The sequence below is a fragment of the Rousettus aegyptiacus genome, unplaced genomic scaffold, assembly GCF_014176215.1.
Source record: "Rousettus aegyptiacus isolate mRouAeg1 unplaced genomic scaffold, mRouAeg1.p scaffold_m13_p_13, whole genome shotgun sequence".
NCBI classification, from domain to species: domain Eukaryota; kingdom Metazoa; phylum Chordata; class Mammalia; order Chiroptera; family Pteropodidae; genus Rousettus; species Rousettus aegyptiacus.
Genome location: NW_023416288.1, coordinates 36,115,837 through 36,131,576, shown reverse-complemented (window position 1 = coordinate 36,131,576; position 15,740 = coordinate 36,115,837). Strand labels below are relative to the sequence as shown.

General features: G+C 39.6%; 1 protein-coding gene across 5 annotated transcripts in view; it reads right to left on the bottom strand.

Annotated features, from left to right (window-relative positions):
• Nucleotides 1-15,740, bottom strand: part of CREB5 (cAMP responsive element binding protein 5) — a 379,991-nt gene that overhangs the window by 295,386 nt on the left and 68,865 nt on the right. For all 5 annotated transcript variants that reach the window (XM_036230426.1, XM_036230429.1, XM_036230424.1 and 2 more), the window contains 2 exons: nt 15,123-15,194; nt 9,355-9,448 (listed from right to left, as the gene is read on the bottom strand). In XM_036230426.1, coding sequence (XP_036086319.1) covers nt 9,355-9,448; nt 15,123-15,176 — 148 coding nt within the window. In that variant the 5' untranslated portion in view covers nt 15,177-15,194. The remainder of the gene's footprint in view (nt 1-9,354; nt 9,449-15,122; nt 15,195-15,740) is intronic.

Sequence of the window (15,740 nt, the reverse complement as noted above, 5' to 3'; positions counted from 1 at the left end):
AGCATAGTGATAAGTGCTTTGTATGTGCCATCTCATTAATTTCTACACCAATCATATTAGGTAAAAATTATTTTCCCCATTTTACTTATGAGGAAAATGAAACTCACCCCCATCCCATTTAGAAATTTGGTCAGATAATTGTACCGGTAATAGACAACCCTAACAATCTTGATTATTTTGAAGTATCTTGAAATCATTTAATCCCTCGCAGAGTAGAACTGCATTACAATCCTACAGGCTCCCTATTGCCTTGCAGGAACATTCTCGTGATTACAAAACCTGAAAAAACATCACAAAACAAAACTGAAATGTTAGACCACTTGTCATCAGTAGGAATTTAGTTTTCCAGGTTTTAACTTTTCTTTTATTCCTCTATGCTTCTTGGAGATTTACAAGTTGAGGGCCACGATTCCAGGTAGATAGAATAATCATCCTAGAGCCTCCATAAAACTAAACTCTGAGACAAGTTCATGAGATGGCCCATGAAATAGATTTCAGGCTAGCACTTCGGAGCCAAGTCTCAAGCAAAGTTGTGAGATGTTTTATGTCTCCTCTAAAGCAAACTTATTCCCATTTACCGGCGCGTGGCCACATACCAGCAAAGGAGGTTGAAAGTGCATGGCACAGGGATAGTAACGTCACTGTCCATGACCACGGGCCTCTCTACAGCAGCAAGGACCAAAGCTAGGAAACAGAGGAGCCATGGGCCACAAACGGAGTTGGATCCCTGCCATCTCTAGAGGAGAAGACCCAGACGAAGGCCCCAGAGTTGTTACCAAATGTGACTTTGCCGTATGATATAGTGAGGGAAAAACAAAACAGATATCTCTATCCACATTTGGAATAGATAAGGCACACTGTTCCTAATTTTTTATTCATTTTCTTCTTGTGAATGAGCTATTCTTTCCAGTTACAACAGGAACCAGACAATGGAGCTTAACTTTTGTTTTAACATTTATTAGAATTAATACAGGGTCTCCAGTTGTCTTTGATCCCACATGGTACCAGTTCCAAGTAAGCCAGGAAATGTGCAAATCTTCAAAAAGGGAACAGCTAAATCTATCAGCAGCTTAAATAAAAGAGGCAGAGGTTCTTAGCCACATGAATGCCTTGTCAAATAACTATTCCAGCTGAAATTAGACCCGAAATGAGTGGGTAATGTCCAGAGCCATAAATTAAAATTCTTGTAAACCACACCCTATTTAGAACTAAGAGCATACAACCAGTTAGCTACGGCAGCAGTTTTTTTTTTTATATCCTGAGTGATAGGGGCCAGTGCTCTATTTGTGGATAATATCTAAAGTTTGTTCCGTAGTAATAGGCCACACTCTGAGGACTTACAGGAACTGGTGCCTGAGTTCTGACTGGGAACTCAGAACTGAGATGATCATTCAAGGACTTCTGCTCGCCTTTCTTTTAGTATTTCCACTTTAGTGATGCCCATCAGAATGACAGAATGGGATAACCCCAAATCTCAAATGAAACTAAAAGTTAATAACTTTCGAGTTTGAACTTGACCCAGGGTGAAAGTATTTTGTTGTTATTACCTTTGTAAATCTGAATTGGCGCTACGTAAGGACCTGCAAGTCACCTTCTCGCGGAGTTTGCAAACAGCACACCATGTTCTCCAGAGACCCAGGCACCTAGGGCCAGTGCAATTGAGAATTCCTACCACTGCTAGTAATTTCATGCATCGTTGGGGATCTCTTTACCCATTGGACAAAAAAGATGGCACCAAAAGAAGTTTCGAAAATCCTTTGTAAGGTTGGTCATATTTCAATACCTGGTTCCAGTCCTGGAATGGTGACTCTGTTGGGAAAAAGGAGCATCCTTTCCTAGCACTACTGCCTCGGTAGAGAGCTAGGTAGAGGATACTTGCCATGCAGAGATGCTACTTGTACATCTACCCAAAACAGTGGCAGAAACTTAGCATTATGATTGAGGAATTCGCCCATCAGTTATGTAATAGGAAATCCTACACTACATTACATTTGAGAAGGACAAGTATATGGCTAGAACTAATAGAAAAAAAGTAACTTGTTAAGTTCTTCCAATCAGTCTATAGTCTGCCTAACATCAAGTGCTTCAGCCTCAGCAAGTATGATTATTCCAAAGTCCAAATGACAAGCACAAAGCTAAAGCCTGAAACCTGATTCCTCTTTTAAAAAGTGTTTAGTCTGCTCAAATTTAATAATAGGTTGCTACCTTATTCGGTTTCAGAGCTGCATTTGAGTTATATGTTTGTCTATGTTTCATTTTCCTCGATGATAAAAAAAAGGCAGAGCAACAAGTCACCAATTAAAAAAAAAAAAAAAAAAAGAACAAGGAAAGAAAAGCAGAGTTCTCATTATATGCCAGAGGAGAAAAACGTGAACTTCCTAAGTAAAATTGTCTGTCCTATTGTTCTTATATTCTTAACTATAGTATTACTAAAGGAATACATAAAGTAATTTTACATCATTTCATGTTAAATTGATGGTGGCTAGTAATACTATAAAAAGCCTCACTAATTCAGACCAGTTATAAAAAAGATCAGTTTGAATTAGTGACCATTCTAATTATAGGGTATTTTTTAAAAGGCAATGCATTTTTATTATTTGCATGACTCAATTGCAGCCAACAAAATGTGGCTTAATGTAATTCCCAAGAGAGCCCTCAAATCAATAGAGTAAAGAATTGGAATTAACATATCTATTTTAGTAAGAGCTGGGATTCTCAGAAAAAGCATTTTTCTTATTTTTTACATTCTTTTTATAGTTATATTTATCCTATGAATTTTTTAGCAAATGCTTTCTTTAAAATATTCTTACTTAGTCCCTATCTGAATCTTAATAAAGTCCTAATTAAGACAGTTTACTTTAAATGAATTTGAAAATACATAATCCTTTATAAGAGCAATAATCAGTAACAAATGACAGAATTCCATAGAATTCTAGACAGACTTCTTTGCAAAAAAAAAAAAAAATGCGTCTTTTAGTAAGTGGGAATATGCTATAGAAGCCATAGGGTCCTCTCAGTAACTGTGACATTTCTATTTCCCCACATCTGACCCAAGATGCAGTGCTACCATGGGACAAACCAAGGCAACTCTGGTTTTAAACAACAGCTGTGGGATGCTTAAAAACTGACCATGGCTGGGGTGATCTAGGTCAGTGAGAGATGAGATACACTCTCACGCTCTTGAATCATTTGCTGGAATCCATATACTGTCAAAGTGGAGAGATGGTGGACTAGATACCCTTAGAGTCAACTAGAAAAGGCTCTGACAAGGGCCTCGCTTAGGACGCATGGTGCCAGAAGACATGGATTTAGATTTAAATGAAATAAGTATGTATTCTACATCTATTCGCTGTCAGCCAGGACCTACCCAAGTGTTCCAACAGCAATCAAGCCACAACTTTAATTCTCTTTAAAAGAGCTGAGCTGCTAAAAAAGGGTGGTGAACACTGTGAGATCATGTCTCTGCTGGCCAAGGGAACGAAGGGATCCCAGGTGATTTTCTTATCAAAACCTGCCCTGAGTAGTGGAAGCGAAAGCCTAACATTCCCATTAGTTGCTGATTGCCTCAGCTCTCCTAAACTCTTTGTCAGATAGAAACAGACTGGAAGCCAGTTTTCCATACATGAGAGAGGACTGCAGATCAAGACCTCTGAGGTATTCAGGTGAATTATTCAAAATTCTATTTTGCTTGACCAGCTAAAAACACGGATGAGAAGTTGACAATTCCTGTAAATACCAATAGCCACTTGTCACAATGGACAAGAAAATGTAATTTAAAAACACAGTTTCTGTTCCTCTAAATGCTAATGTGTTAGTATAATCTTCCTCTAAAACTTCTGATTATTACTTCTTTTTGATGAATATTAAAGAAAAAGGGAATTTATAGATTTATATCCAAACGTAAATCTAAGACCAAAACATGTTCTTAGCATGTATAGCTCATCAAATCTAGGTGTACAATAAGAAAATTTGAGTCAGATAGGAACTTTGAACAAACTGCTTATCCTCGATTTTGTTTCTTCACGTGAAAAACGTGACCAGGATTAAATGACAATGTATGTAAAGGAGGAGGCACAATTACAGGCATAAGATAAGGCAATAAATGGAAGCTATTGTTATTATCATGCTGCCCTCTGATGCAAACCATCTCCACCACCTTCTGTTCATAAAGACCGGATTAATATACACACTGGGAAGTTGCTATGTATGTTCGCCATCAATGGAAGAAGAGGTAGGGGCCGTGTGTGTGTGCGTGTGTGTGTGTGTGTGTGCATGCATGCGTGCGCGTGCATGATTTATTCACTTGCTCAGTTGGGATTTTTTTATATCTTGATTCATTCCAAAAAAAATTTGGAGTGAGGTATATACTTTCCCTCTGGCTTCCCCCTCAAAATTCCCATATATTCTTGAGTATTTGTAGCAGAGAGCCATGAACAATGGATTTTGATTCTGAGGCATCTGGTTGATGATGACCATTCTCTTGGAGACAAATATTCTACTTCGCTGAATAATATTTTTGCTTTCTCTGTGGTGAAAATTTGGTTTAGAGCCTAGAACTAGAGATAGGTCCCAGTTCCAGACCTAATCCAGGGACACAATTGGGTTCTGAAGGGCCATGTTGTCATTTGTGTTAGATGCTCTGTATCATGTGGTGATAAGGAAGATGGAATGAGGAAGCCAGTCTCTATTGCATCTCTTCTGTGTGTTGGCTCAAGATACAGTCAGCTACGCTACATCTGGTTTTGTGGTTTTACCCTCTGGTCTCACCAAATCAATATCTCAGGTGGGAAGCCTGAGAAAGAGGCATATGAAACCAGGCCTTTAAATGCCTAGTAATCCCACCATGAAGCAAAACCCATCATCTTCTAGGTTGGTTATCTACACGATTCTCTGCCAGCATATCACACACACACGCACACATACACATACACACACACACACACACACACACACACACACACACATTTTTCATTTAGAATAAAATTTGTTCATCTATAAATAAAGTTGCTCTTTGGTTCCCATTCTGCTTTTTTTTTTCTGTACAGAACTTGGAAACTTTGTAAATAAGTGGGGTGGAGATTTCTGACAGGGAGGGATTTGGGGATTTCTGGATGCCTAACCATAATGCCATTAAAAGAAATCCAAACATCTTTCTCTTTACTTTTAATACTGAAATCTGACCACATTTTCAAACCAAACAGATTGTGTCACATAATAGCTGGTAATCGTGCAACCTCTGTGTGGAAGTGTACTGTCCACAGAAGCTTCCCATTTTGAACTTAGCATCTAAAAACCTCTGATAGCACAACTTCTCTCAGGTTCTTGTTAGTTTGAGGCTGTTGTTGCCAATAATTAGCAGTGCCAGGTGGAAAATTATTGGGATAAAAGTCACTTAATTTTCATTATGTCAAACTTGGAATAACAAAATGAAGGAAGAAATAAATATGACGGAACACGGCATGAATAATATATCTTCTATCAGAGAACAGCTGAAGGGAAAGACTCATCTCCATCATAAGATCAGGACTCTAGAAATGGGCCACGTGGATCAAACAAGAATAATAGGAGGAACAAGGTGGGGGGAGGCCACAGTTTTTGCCCTCGGAATCTGAAACTGCCACCCCCATTCATGTCTCTACTAGTACTGTCCCTTGAGAATGAGAGGTTTTTATGTTTACTGTCTGTCCATACGAGCAGACTCATCTTAATAAAACACCATGACTGTCACTTTTACTGCCCAGTCTTCTGGCATGTCAGAGATCATTTCAAGTAAATTCTACTCGGCCTAAATAAAATGGACTTTATGGCAAAGCGAAGAAATTATTTCAGATATTACAACTCTTTGGACATTGATCCTTGAAGAGTATATCTGTGGCATCTTAATAATTTCCCTAATTTTAATATTTGCAATTAATAAAGGAGATTTTTTAAAAAGGCAACTTAATGAACTAATTTTCAGAAATGCAAGATAACCCAAAATTAGTATTGAACATACCTACCATCATTTATCTTCTTAATATATATCGAACTCCATTTTATCTGAAATAATATTTTGTGTAATTGAATATTGCTTTAAAAAAAAATAGCCCAGGAAAGACTTGAAGATTTTTTACCCTGATGATGCTTACTGATTTAAGATTTGGTTCATACTGTTATTATTAGTAGTATATTTTGAACTGAATAAAATCATCTTCATGATAAGCCACAACATAGGCTTAACGTACATTATTACGTAAAATTTTAATGAACCTATTTTTAATAGATTCTGAAGCTTTTAATAAATTGAAATCTAAATAAATCAGGATACAGACAAGTAAAAGCTTTGTTCATCTTTGCAATCATAATCTAATATGCTAAAACTAAAATGAGATTTGAGATAAACACATATTGTAGGCTTTCCTAGAAAAAAACAAATAGAAAATCAAAAATACTCAATAGATAACTTATTACAATTTAGTGTGGACAACACGAACATACAAAATGCCATAGACCTCAGTCCTCTAAATGCAAAGTCATCGAGCTTAACTGGATAGCTCTGTGTTCTGCTCTAGCGAGAAAATTCTACGAGACTACAAACATGCAGAGCAAGTAGCAAGCTTAAAAACTTAGTGCTTAATTTCATTGGGAATACAAAATGGCCTCATACCAGCTTCGACATAAAGCATGAGAAAGCAAAAGAAAATATGCCAACATATTATTCATGCCGTTTTTCCTCACATTTATTTCTTCCCTTATTTTGTTCTTCCAAGTTTGACATAATCAAAATTAGGTGACTTTTCTCCCAATAATTTTCCACCTGGCACTGCCAATTATTGGCAGCGACAGCCTCAAACTAACAAGAACCTGATAAGAATAATTGAAAAGCTGCAAGAGCTTAATCAAAAAAAAAAAAACTGTTTATAGGCATTATATAAAAGTGTTCACACATCTTTAGCTATTTTTTTTTCAAGCCTTCAGATGGGGCCCTTTGTAGGGCCAGACTAGCAATGTGCCTGTAAGCTACCACATGGTACTTACCGTGATAGTAGTAATATCTCCACATAACTACCACCCCCTGATACTCACCTCCCACTCCCCGACCACCAGGCAGTCTATTTTAGGAATCTTATTTGGGAAAAATAAAGGAAGAACTTATGAATTTAAATATTGGCAACTGCAAATCTACAGCCTTGCTACTTGCATATATAGGTTCATTGTTGACCCATGCGGTTATACCACAGGTGGTTCCATAGAACATAGTCAATGATAAAAACAAAAGGATAGATTAGGCTGTCCTTAGTAATCCTTCTAGGCTTTCATAATTCTTACGAATGTGAGTATTTACCTCTCTGTTTCTAGACTTAAGGAAAGACAAAACTATTTCTGAAGAGCCAGCTCATTCCATAAACACGAACAGGCTGAAGTGGGAATGGAGGGAAAGAAAGAGCCTGCCTTTGAACTTTGAGAGTCTTCCAAACCACGACGCTTCTGCACCATTAACAAGTCACTGGTGGACTGAATAAGTTGTGTGGACAGCTCTGTCACCAGGAACATCTGAGAGTGTATATAAACTGGTGAACCCCGACAATGCAGTGGCCAACGCAAGTCAGTGGGTTAGGGTTGCAGGACCGAGGGTCTCATCTTTGCCCTACTTGGTGAGTTTGGGAAGCTGCTTTATCTCCCAGAGCCCCTCCTCCTCTATCAGTAAAATACGGGATGTAATAATAATCCTTCTGGCAAAACTCTTAGAGGATTTACTAATAACAGGGATAATAAAATACTTGTAAAATTTAAGTGTCATAGAAATGCTGAATTACACGAGCCAGGCCTGCCAGGGCAGTCAGTCTCTCTTCTGATACCATCATAACGTGTTCCTGTTGTACCATCTCTGACAACGCCAGGGCGACTGTGGCTCAGGTGAAATATTCCCAGCTAAAGAAGGGTAGCAGGAAATGCTTCAACTACCCTGCCGGGGTTTATGAAAAACACTTTCACTCGCATTCTTTCATTGGATCCTCACAATAAACCTGTGAAATAGACTGGGAAGATAAAATTATTCCCATTTTATGGAAAAAGGAACCGAGGCCCAGAAGGGTTCATGAACTTGCTCAGGGCTGGATGGCTGGTAGAGGCAGTGCCCAGGCTAAAGTTCAAGTTTCCTTACCCCTAGCCCTGCACTCTTTCTAATTTACTACACCGCTTCTCAAAATGGGAAGAAATAGCAATTAATTGGTGGATTAATTATTGTTATTACTTATTTCTGCTCACACGTGCTGAGCACTGGCTGCAATTCCATGCATTACCTCATTTAACATTCTACTGCTTCTTCAGGGAACCTTCACCACTCACCTCAGTCCAGAACGAGACTGCCTTCTGCTAAAGCCGCGTAGTGTTTTTCCTTATAATACTCATTTCACAGTCAGATGCACCTTTACTTACACTGGTGTTTCATCGGGGTAAACCCACCGTAAATTGAAAATATCCTAAGTGGAAAATGCATTTACTACACCTGACCTACCGCACATCACAGCTTAGCCTCGCCTACCGCAGACGTGCTCAGAACACTTGTGTTAGCCTCCAGCTGGGCCATTACCTTGAGTTTTTTCTCCGTCATTGCCTTCCTCTTCTTCTCACCAGAAGCAGGAGAGAAAGATGAGCATGTTGCAGACAGAATGGGGTGTAGAAACACAAAACATAATAACCAGAAAACACTGACAACACGGTGCACCGTGGAGGCATCTGTCTTTGACCCTCGTGGTCATGTGCCCGCCTGGAGCTGCAGCTCGCTGCCGCCGCCCAGCAGCATGACAGAGTACCACGCTGCATGTCGCGAGCCCAGGAAAAGATCAAAAGTCAAAATTTGAAGTACAGTTTCTACTGAATGCGTTTCACTTTTGCACTATCATCAAGTCAAAAAATCTAAGTCAAACCATTCTAAGTGGGAAACCATCTCTGTATCACAGACAGTCCTCTATTTTAGCCAAGTTTTCACACGCCCACTATATTGTGATGTCTTCGATATCAGGGTCTCCGCACCTTGCATGGCACTCGGAATGGTGCAGCGTGCACTAAAGATGCTCAATTAACATCTGTTTCTTGAGTGATTACAGGTATGTGAGTTTAACAAATATAGAGCTACATTTCAGAATAATAAATATTTACATTCCAGAAAATGAGAAGTCACAGCTCTTTAATTATTTGAGTGAACACTATATTAGCTGATTACATTTTGCCTTATAGTATTTCAGTCTCTGCTATACCTTAGAAATGCATATTTTCAAGGCACAGAATTTGCTAGTGGAAATCACCTTATCAAAAAAACCACAAGTATTTGTCCCTAATCACGCAAAACCTCTTCACCTGATGACTCCTTACCTGATAACAGATTGTCTGTTTTTATTGAGGGAAACTTCAAAGTCATTTCATGCTTGTGCCTATGAATCATCAGATGGTCTTCTGTTGGGAAGCGCTGTCAGACAAACAGGAAAAAAGGGAGAGGAAAGAGGAGCCATTCAGTTTTGTAATATAAATTTGCCTTCATAGAGAAAAGATTTGTTTGGCATTACAAATGTGACAGGCAAAACCAAAAAACTAGCTCTGAAAAAGTATAAACACATGAGAAAGTAAAATGACAAATCATTTTATGTGAGCAAATGTGCTGGGATGTTCCTTTGAATTACACCCAAATATATGCATCATTATTTCCATTATAATTAATAAAGGCCTTAACCATGTTGCAGAAAAATCTGGCTGAATACGAATAAGACGTAGAAGATCTCTGCCTTCCATCATTCTCTGACTCCCCAAGCCTTTCCTGGGAATTCCTTTTAAAAGCCTTTTATTCTTAGACATAATAATAAAACCCGGACTATAACCAACTATAATGAGTCATCAGCAAACTAGACGTTTCCTTGGGAACTAGAGGTTTACATCTAAGGGTAGACTTTAAATTTGTGTTTAGTTCAAGGAGAAAACAAAATGAAGTAAAAAAAGAAAAAAATAATGTTCAAAGTATTTATATCATATATACAAGAGAAATATGCTTTAAAGAATAAAAGAGAGTTTGAATGAATGTTTATTTATGATCACAAGAATAACTAATCACGGTATCAAGAAAAAAGTGAAATTCTCCCATTTCTATCCATGTATGAGAAAACTATGTCAGAAATAAGAAAGTGAGTCTAACGAGTAGCACTAGCGTTTTACAAAACTATTTGGAATTTTTCCCTAGTAATTACTGTTCTGCATAATAGTGTAAAATTAAGTCTAAGACATAATAGGTATGCCAGACATTATCTATCGATTAATCAAAAGCAGGAAAAATGCAAGAACTACAAAAAGAAGTTTGACTCATGTCAGATTTGGGGAAAGAATTACATGTCTTGCTTAATTATTTGACATCTATATATATGAATGAACACCGTGACATTTGTATAGTATGTTTCTGTTTATGAAGACCTTGCACACTCATTATCTGATTTTTTATAATTACACATATGATTTATAGTAATATGACAAATTCTTTTTGGTATTCTTTTCTCTGTACAGCATAGTAAACCAACACTTTATTTCTAACTTTCAAAGAATGATATTACGGTTGTCAAAACATTGTTCCCAAATATTTTCAGCTGACTTCTGGTCACATGATGAGATTGTATTTCTTGGCCCTCTTGTGGTTGGGGGTAGGGGTGCATAGGACTAGTTCTGCCCATTGAGCCACAAATGGAAGTGACATGTCACCCAAATGTTAGCGACTCATCCTTGGTGCAAGACCCTCTAAAGATCTCTCTCCCTTTTCCCTGTTGTATGGCAATTCACAATATCAGAAATAGTGGCCCCTCAATCATCCTAGCCTCTGAAGGATTATGAAGACCATTTCTGAATTCTGAAGGATTATCAAGAACATCCTGCCAACCTACAATAGAAATGTATGCTTGGGCAATTGAAATAAGCCTTTGTTGTTTTAAGCCATTGAAGCTGTGGGGTAATTTGTTATTGTAGTCGATCCTAGCCTGTACTGACCCAGACTGGTATGTTTCAATAACTGACCTTAACAGAGCATCTGCTTTATCTAAGTCAAATGAAAATACAACAAAAGACAATAAACTCGGCTGAACATTTCCGAATCTTTGACAATTTAGAAAATCAGAGCTTCCCATTTCTTCGAGAAGGTAGTTAGAAATTTTGATTAACATGTGTACTATGGTAGGACTCTTATCTGCAAATTGTATGGTGTGTTCATGAAAAGGAGGGAATTCACTGGGTTAAATCTTCTGGAATAGTTCAAAAGCAGTTCTTTGAATAAATATCACGTATTTATTTGTCATTTGTATCATGTAAATTAGAGAATATAGAATTTACAAAGCATGGTAATTATGCCAGATTTCTGAATACATAGAAGTCTGATTTATAATGACATGTGGTTTTTTGTTACAGGTGTATCTGTTCTCTATATCACCTTATAAGGACCAAATCAAATATGTGACACTACTATGTGTGCTTTAGAGACATAGGTTAGATTTCTTCCTGTCAATAGCCTTATTATAATTTTTTCTGTGATATATATAATCAACAAACGACATAGTAATATCCTTCATTTCATACTTGTAAGCCATTTTTTGGCCCTATATAATAATAGCCTAAAATGGAATATAAACCAGAATACTTATTACATGATAATAATTTCTATAATATCTCATATTAACTATAATTCCTTCCCAAAAGAGACAATGTAGGACATCTGTGATTTCTTTTTTAATTTGGTAGGGAAATAGCAGCAAATTATAAATAACCAAAATGTACAGTCTGTAACAGAGACAGAGCTGAGAGAGGCCACTGGAATTCTAAACATGGTTATCTCAGAGGGCAAAGGACCGTGAAACTGACATTGGACTGTGTGATACCAGAAAGAGGAAGAGAAGCTTGTTTCTCTCTGCTTCTGGGACAAAGTGAATGTATAAGGAGCTGTAACACAAAATACCTCCCGGGTACTACAGCCCATTCCTAACAGAGCAAAGTTCCTTTCCAGTGAGGGAAAAGGGGAGGGAAATCCTTCCATCATCCCCAGTGTAGCAAAAGGACTGATCATTCATATTTCTTCCCCTTTCCATTCCCGGCCGTCCTTTCTTTTCCATGCAGGTCCCCAGGCTGTAGACCGTTGCTAAAGCAAATGCCATGATCACAGCTGACCCCCACCAGGAGGCCCTTGGAATCAGTGGGCAACTACCACATTTTCTCAAGTCTAATACCTCTTCAACTGAAAGATGCACGTTTTTATAACAGCTTATCAAGAAAAAGAACTACTTCCACATTAAAAAGAGACATCAAGTTTTAGATGCATCCTTACGTTTAGATTTGGCAGGGCATTGAGGGGACGGTCTTGGAATTTCACCTTAAAACCAAGAAACTATGTAAATCCTCAATTCCTATGTTTGTTCAAACTTTTCAGCCTTCTTAAGGAAATCACCTGCTCTTTCACTGAGAAGTTCAAGGTCATTTGAAATGCACCCCCTTCGTCCTTTATTGCTCCCTCCACCTCAGGATTTGATGCAAATTCACAGATTCCATTTTCACTCTCTCCTGTCTCGCAGGCACCCGCCTCCCCGGTGCGGTATCCTCTGCACCCTGTCTCTTCCCAGGATCGGGGTTTCGGTGGTGGACTTTCAAGCTAACATGCTCACTCCTCCTTGCCCTTGACTAAATCCAGCCTGGCTAGCCTTTAATTTAAAAAAGAACCTCTCTCAAGCTGCTTCCTCTTCAGGCTACCATTATATCACTCTGCTTCCCGTCACTCCCTAGTGCTCTTGAAAGAGTCCTCTATGCTGACCACCTCCACTTCCTCACCACCCACTCACTCGTTAATCCCTTCCAATCTGGCCCCCACCCTGACTCCTCTCTCATAGGTCGACGGCAAGCACCCACTGCCAAATCCAACAGCCTCCGCTCAGGCCTCTCGCTGTCCCAGCTCTCGCAGCGTCTGACACCAGTGACCACACGTCTGTGGCATTTATTTATTTATACACTGCCTGATTCCAAAAAGGAAAAATGGTGGCTTGTTGCAATACATAAAGCAGAGGGAGAGCATCAGTGAAAAGTAGGTGACCCCCAAAAGGGAAGGGATCCAAAAAGAAAGAAGGCTAAAACCAAAATGCAAACCATCATGCCATCCTCAGCCCGGAGCAATCTGAGACATTTAGCAAAGTCCGGAGACATTTTTGGTTTTCACAACTGGGGAATGCTCCGGGGAGTAGGCAGAGGTAATGCACAGCCTTTCCCCCTACACTCAACAAAGAATTATTCGGCCCTGAATGTTAATAGTACCAAGCTTGGGAAACTCTGCCACACAGTCTGAGGACCTATGTGCAGTTGTAGTTCTCGTCTCTCTAACTTATCTAAATATTAGATGTAGCTAACAACCCCTTCCTCGAAAGGCTATCTTCGACTCTCATTCACAACTCTGGACTCTGCTGGAGTCCTCGTTCACTAAGAATCCTCTCTGGTCTATGCTATATCTCTTGACAATCCCATTTCCTTAAATGCCCCCATCCACAGAGGAACACCCCCATTACCTTCCCCAAATAAAATAAATCCCCCTATGATACTCTTTAGAGTGGCCTGTGCTCTTCCTTCATGGATAATTGTAATTCACTAATTAATTGATTAATTGGTCATGTGGGTACAGATTTGATGCCTAGACTAGAAGCTCTGTGAGGATGGGGATATATGCATCTTATGCACATAGTAGGCTCCCCAAAAATGTGTGAAATGACTTGTGCTGGTCTGACAGAATTTTTCCCAGTTACCTATCAACCTATCTGTGTTTTTCCAGTGTTGTCTATTTCTAAATAACCTTCAAAACCAGTTTGCTGAAAAAAAGTTGACAGTCAAAATAATTCCCTCTACCGCTGTTCTAATTTATAGAATGTTGGTTGCAAATCAACATTCGCAGCAAAACTCCAGGAGAACCTGCTAAAACTCAAGCAAAGGGTTCTGGTTTCTCAGTAAGTGGCTGATATCACCAGTACCAGCAATAGCCTCTCATGTGTCTGTGGTGTCTTCCCTCTAGAGGGCTCCCAGAACCCTCCACAAACTCTCTGGGGGACAAATAAGAAGGGTCTTTAATGGGTATCACCTCTCATCTGACTCCCAGACATTTCCCCACCCTGTTCTGCCAACCTCGCCACGTATCAGGCAGGAGACTTGGGCTTGATTCCACTTAAAACGATGGGGAAGTTTAGGGATAGAGACCATAACTACCTGTGTTGTAAAGTTATCTGTGGTCTGAGTTCTAAGCTTCTCCTATATCCTACAGAATGAAGATCTCGGCATGAGAGCGACCACGTGTGGTTGTTTTCTAGGGACTGGAACGTGAAGATACTCAAAGGGTCAAGGACAGAAACAGTTATTATTGAGTTCTAAAGGTAAAGTGTAAAACTGATTTTAGGTAATGGATGTTTCCAATTTTTTCAAAGAGATCGTTTTCAGTATAATAGTAGTAGTAACAGTAGCAGTAATAGAAACAACAACGAACATTAATTGAGCACTTATTATGTGCCCTCTCAACAGTAAACTGCATGCAGTATCTTGTCTAATCCTCACAAGGGTTCCACTTGATGGGAGCCATCAAAGGCTGAAAGAGGCTTAATCCAGCACAGCTGAGCCGACTTCCTCTCTGAAGGTTTAGCTAAGTGGGAAAAATTGTGGGTTCTAGAAGAGTTATAGGGAGTTTATTTTACTCAAATGGGACAACAAAACGAAGTAGAATTCCCTGATAGTGGGCCATTCCACCAGTGATCCAAAGGCCCCGTAATTCAAGTGACTGTTGTAAAGGCAGAAACCCCCCTCCCTTCCTCTGAACTAACAGTAAGTTGGGCAGGATGCATCTGGCTTACTTCCAGGGGAAAGTTCTGGGTGAAAATGGCCAACACTGATGTATTTCAGGGATGATGAGGAAAGTAGTTCAAACTATTCAAAGTGGAAATAATAACGATAATGAAGATGAAGATGATGGTAAGGGGGACTCTGCGAGTATCTTGGTGAGGAACGAAAGCCCATAGCAGACATAATGGCCAAGGGAAAGTTGCTTCCCTGTGGGGAGGTAGATGGGTCCCTTGTCAGACAGAGCAGAGGACCCCCACACTCACCTGGGAGCAGCCTGGGGCACTGCAGACAAATGGCCTCTCCTGCTCCAAATTCATCTTGGATTCCTCATAAATCTGAAGGACCAGGGGAGGGGGAGGAAGAAAAACAGAAAGCCATGAATACCTTCTGCTGCCAGCCAAGAAACGCGAGAAAGGCAACCTTCACCCTCCGCCCCCACCAGCAATTCCCAAGTTAAAATGAGAAAAACGTGAACATGAATGTAGGTCCTGCCTTGCCGAAGTCCATTAGGCTCCCTACAGTCCGGGTTCCTATTCGGTTTTCTTGAGCACGTATTTGCTGGACTTTAAAGAAAACTTTCATTGGGTTGTTGCTTTGGAAAACGATCTGGACTATGTTATTACCAGATAAGACCCCACCCGCACCAGCAGATTCCAAAGCAAAGTTCCCACCTGTCCTCTGGAACAGCAAGGGAAGGGGCAGTAGCTGGGCAGTCATTCATGTGAGATCCGACCTGAGCGGCAGATCAAATGATTCGCCCATGCTCGCCCTGCCCACCAAACTCTAGAATGGCCAAGGGATGCAAAGTAGAACTGCAGGCAGCTTAGCAAATGGCCCGGTGGGAGCCATACTCTTAAACTCTCTTTCATCTCAGGCGTTCG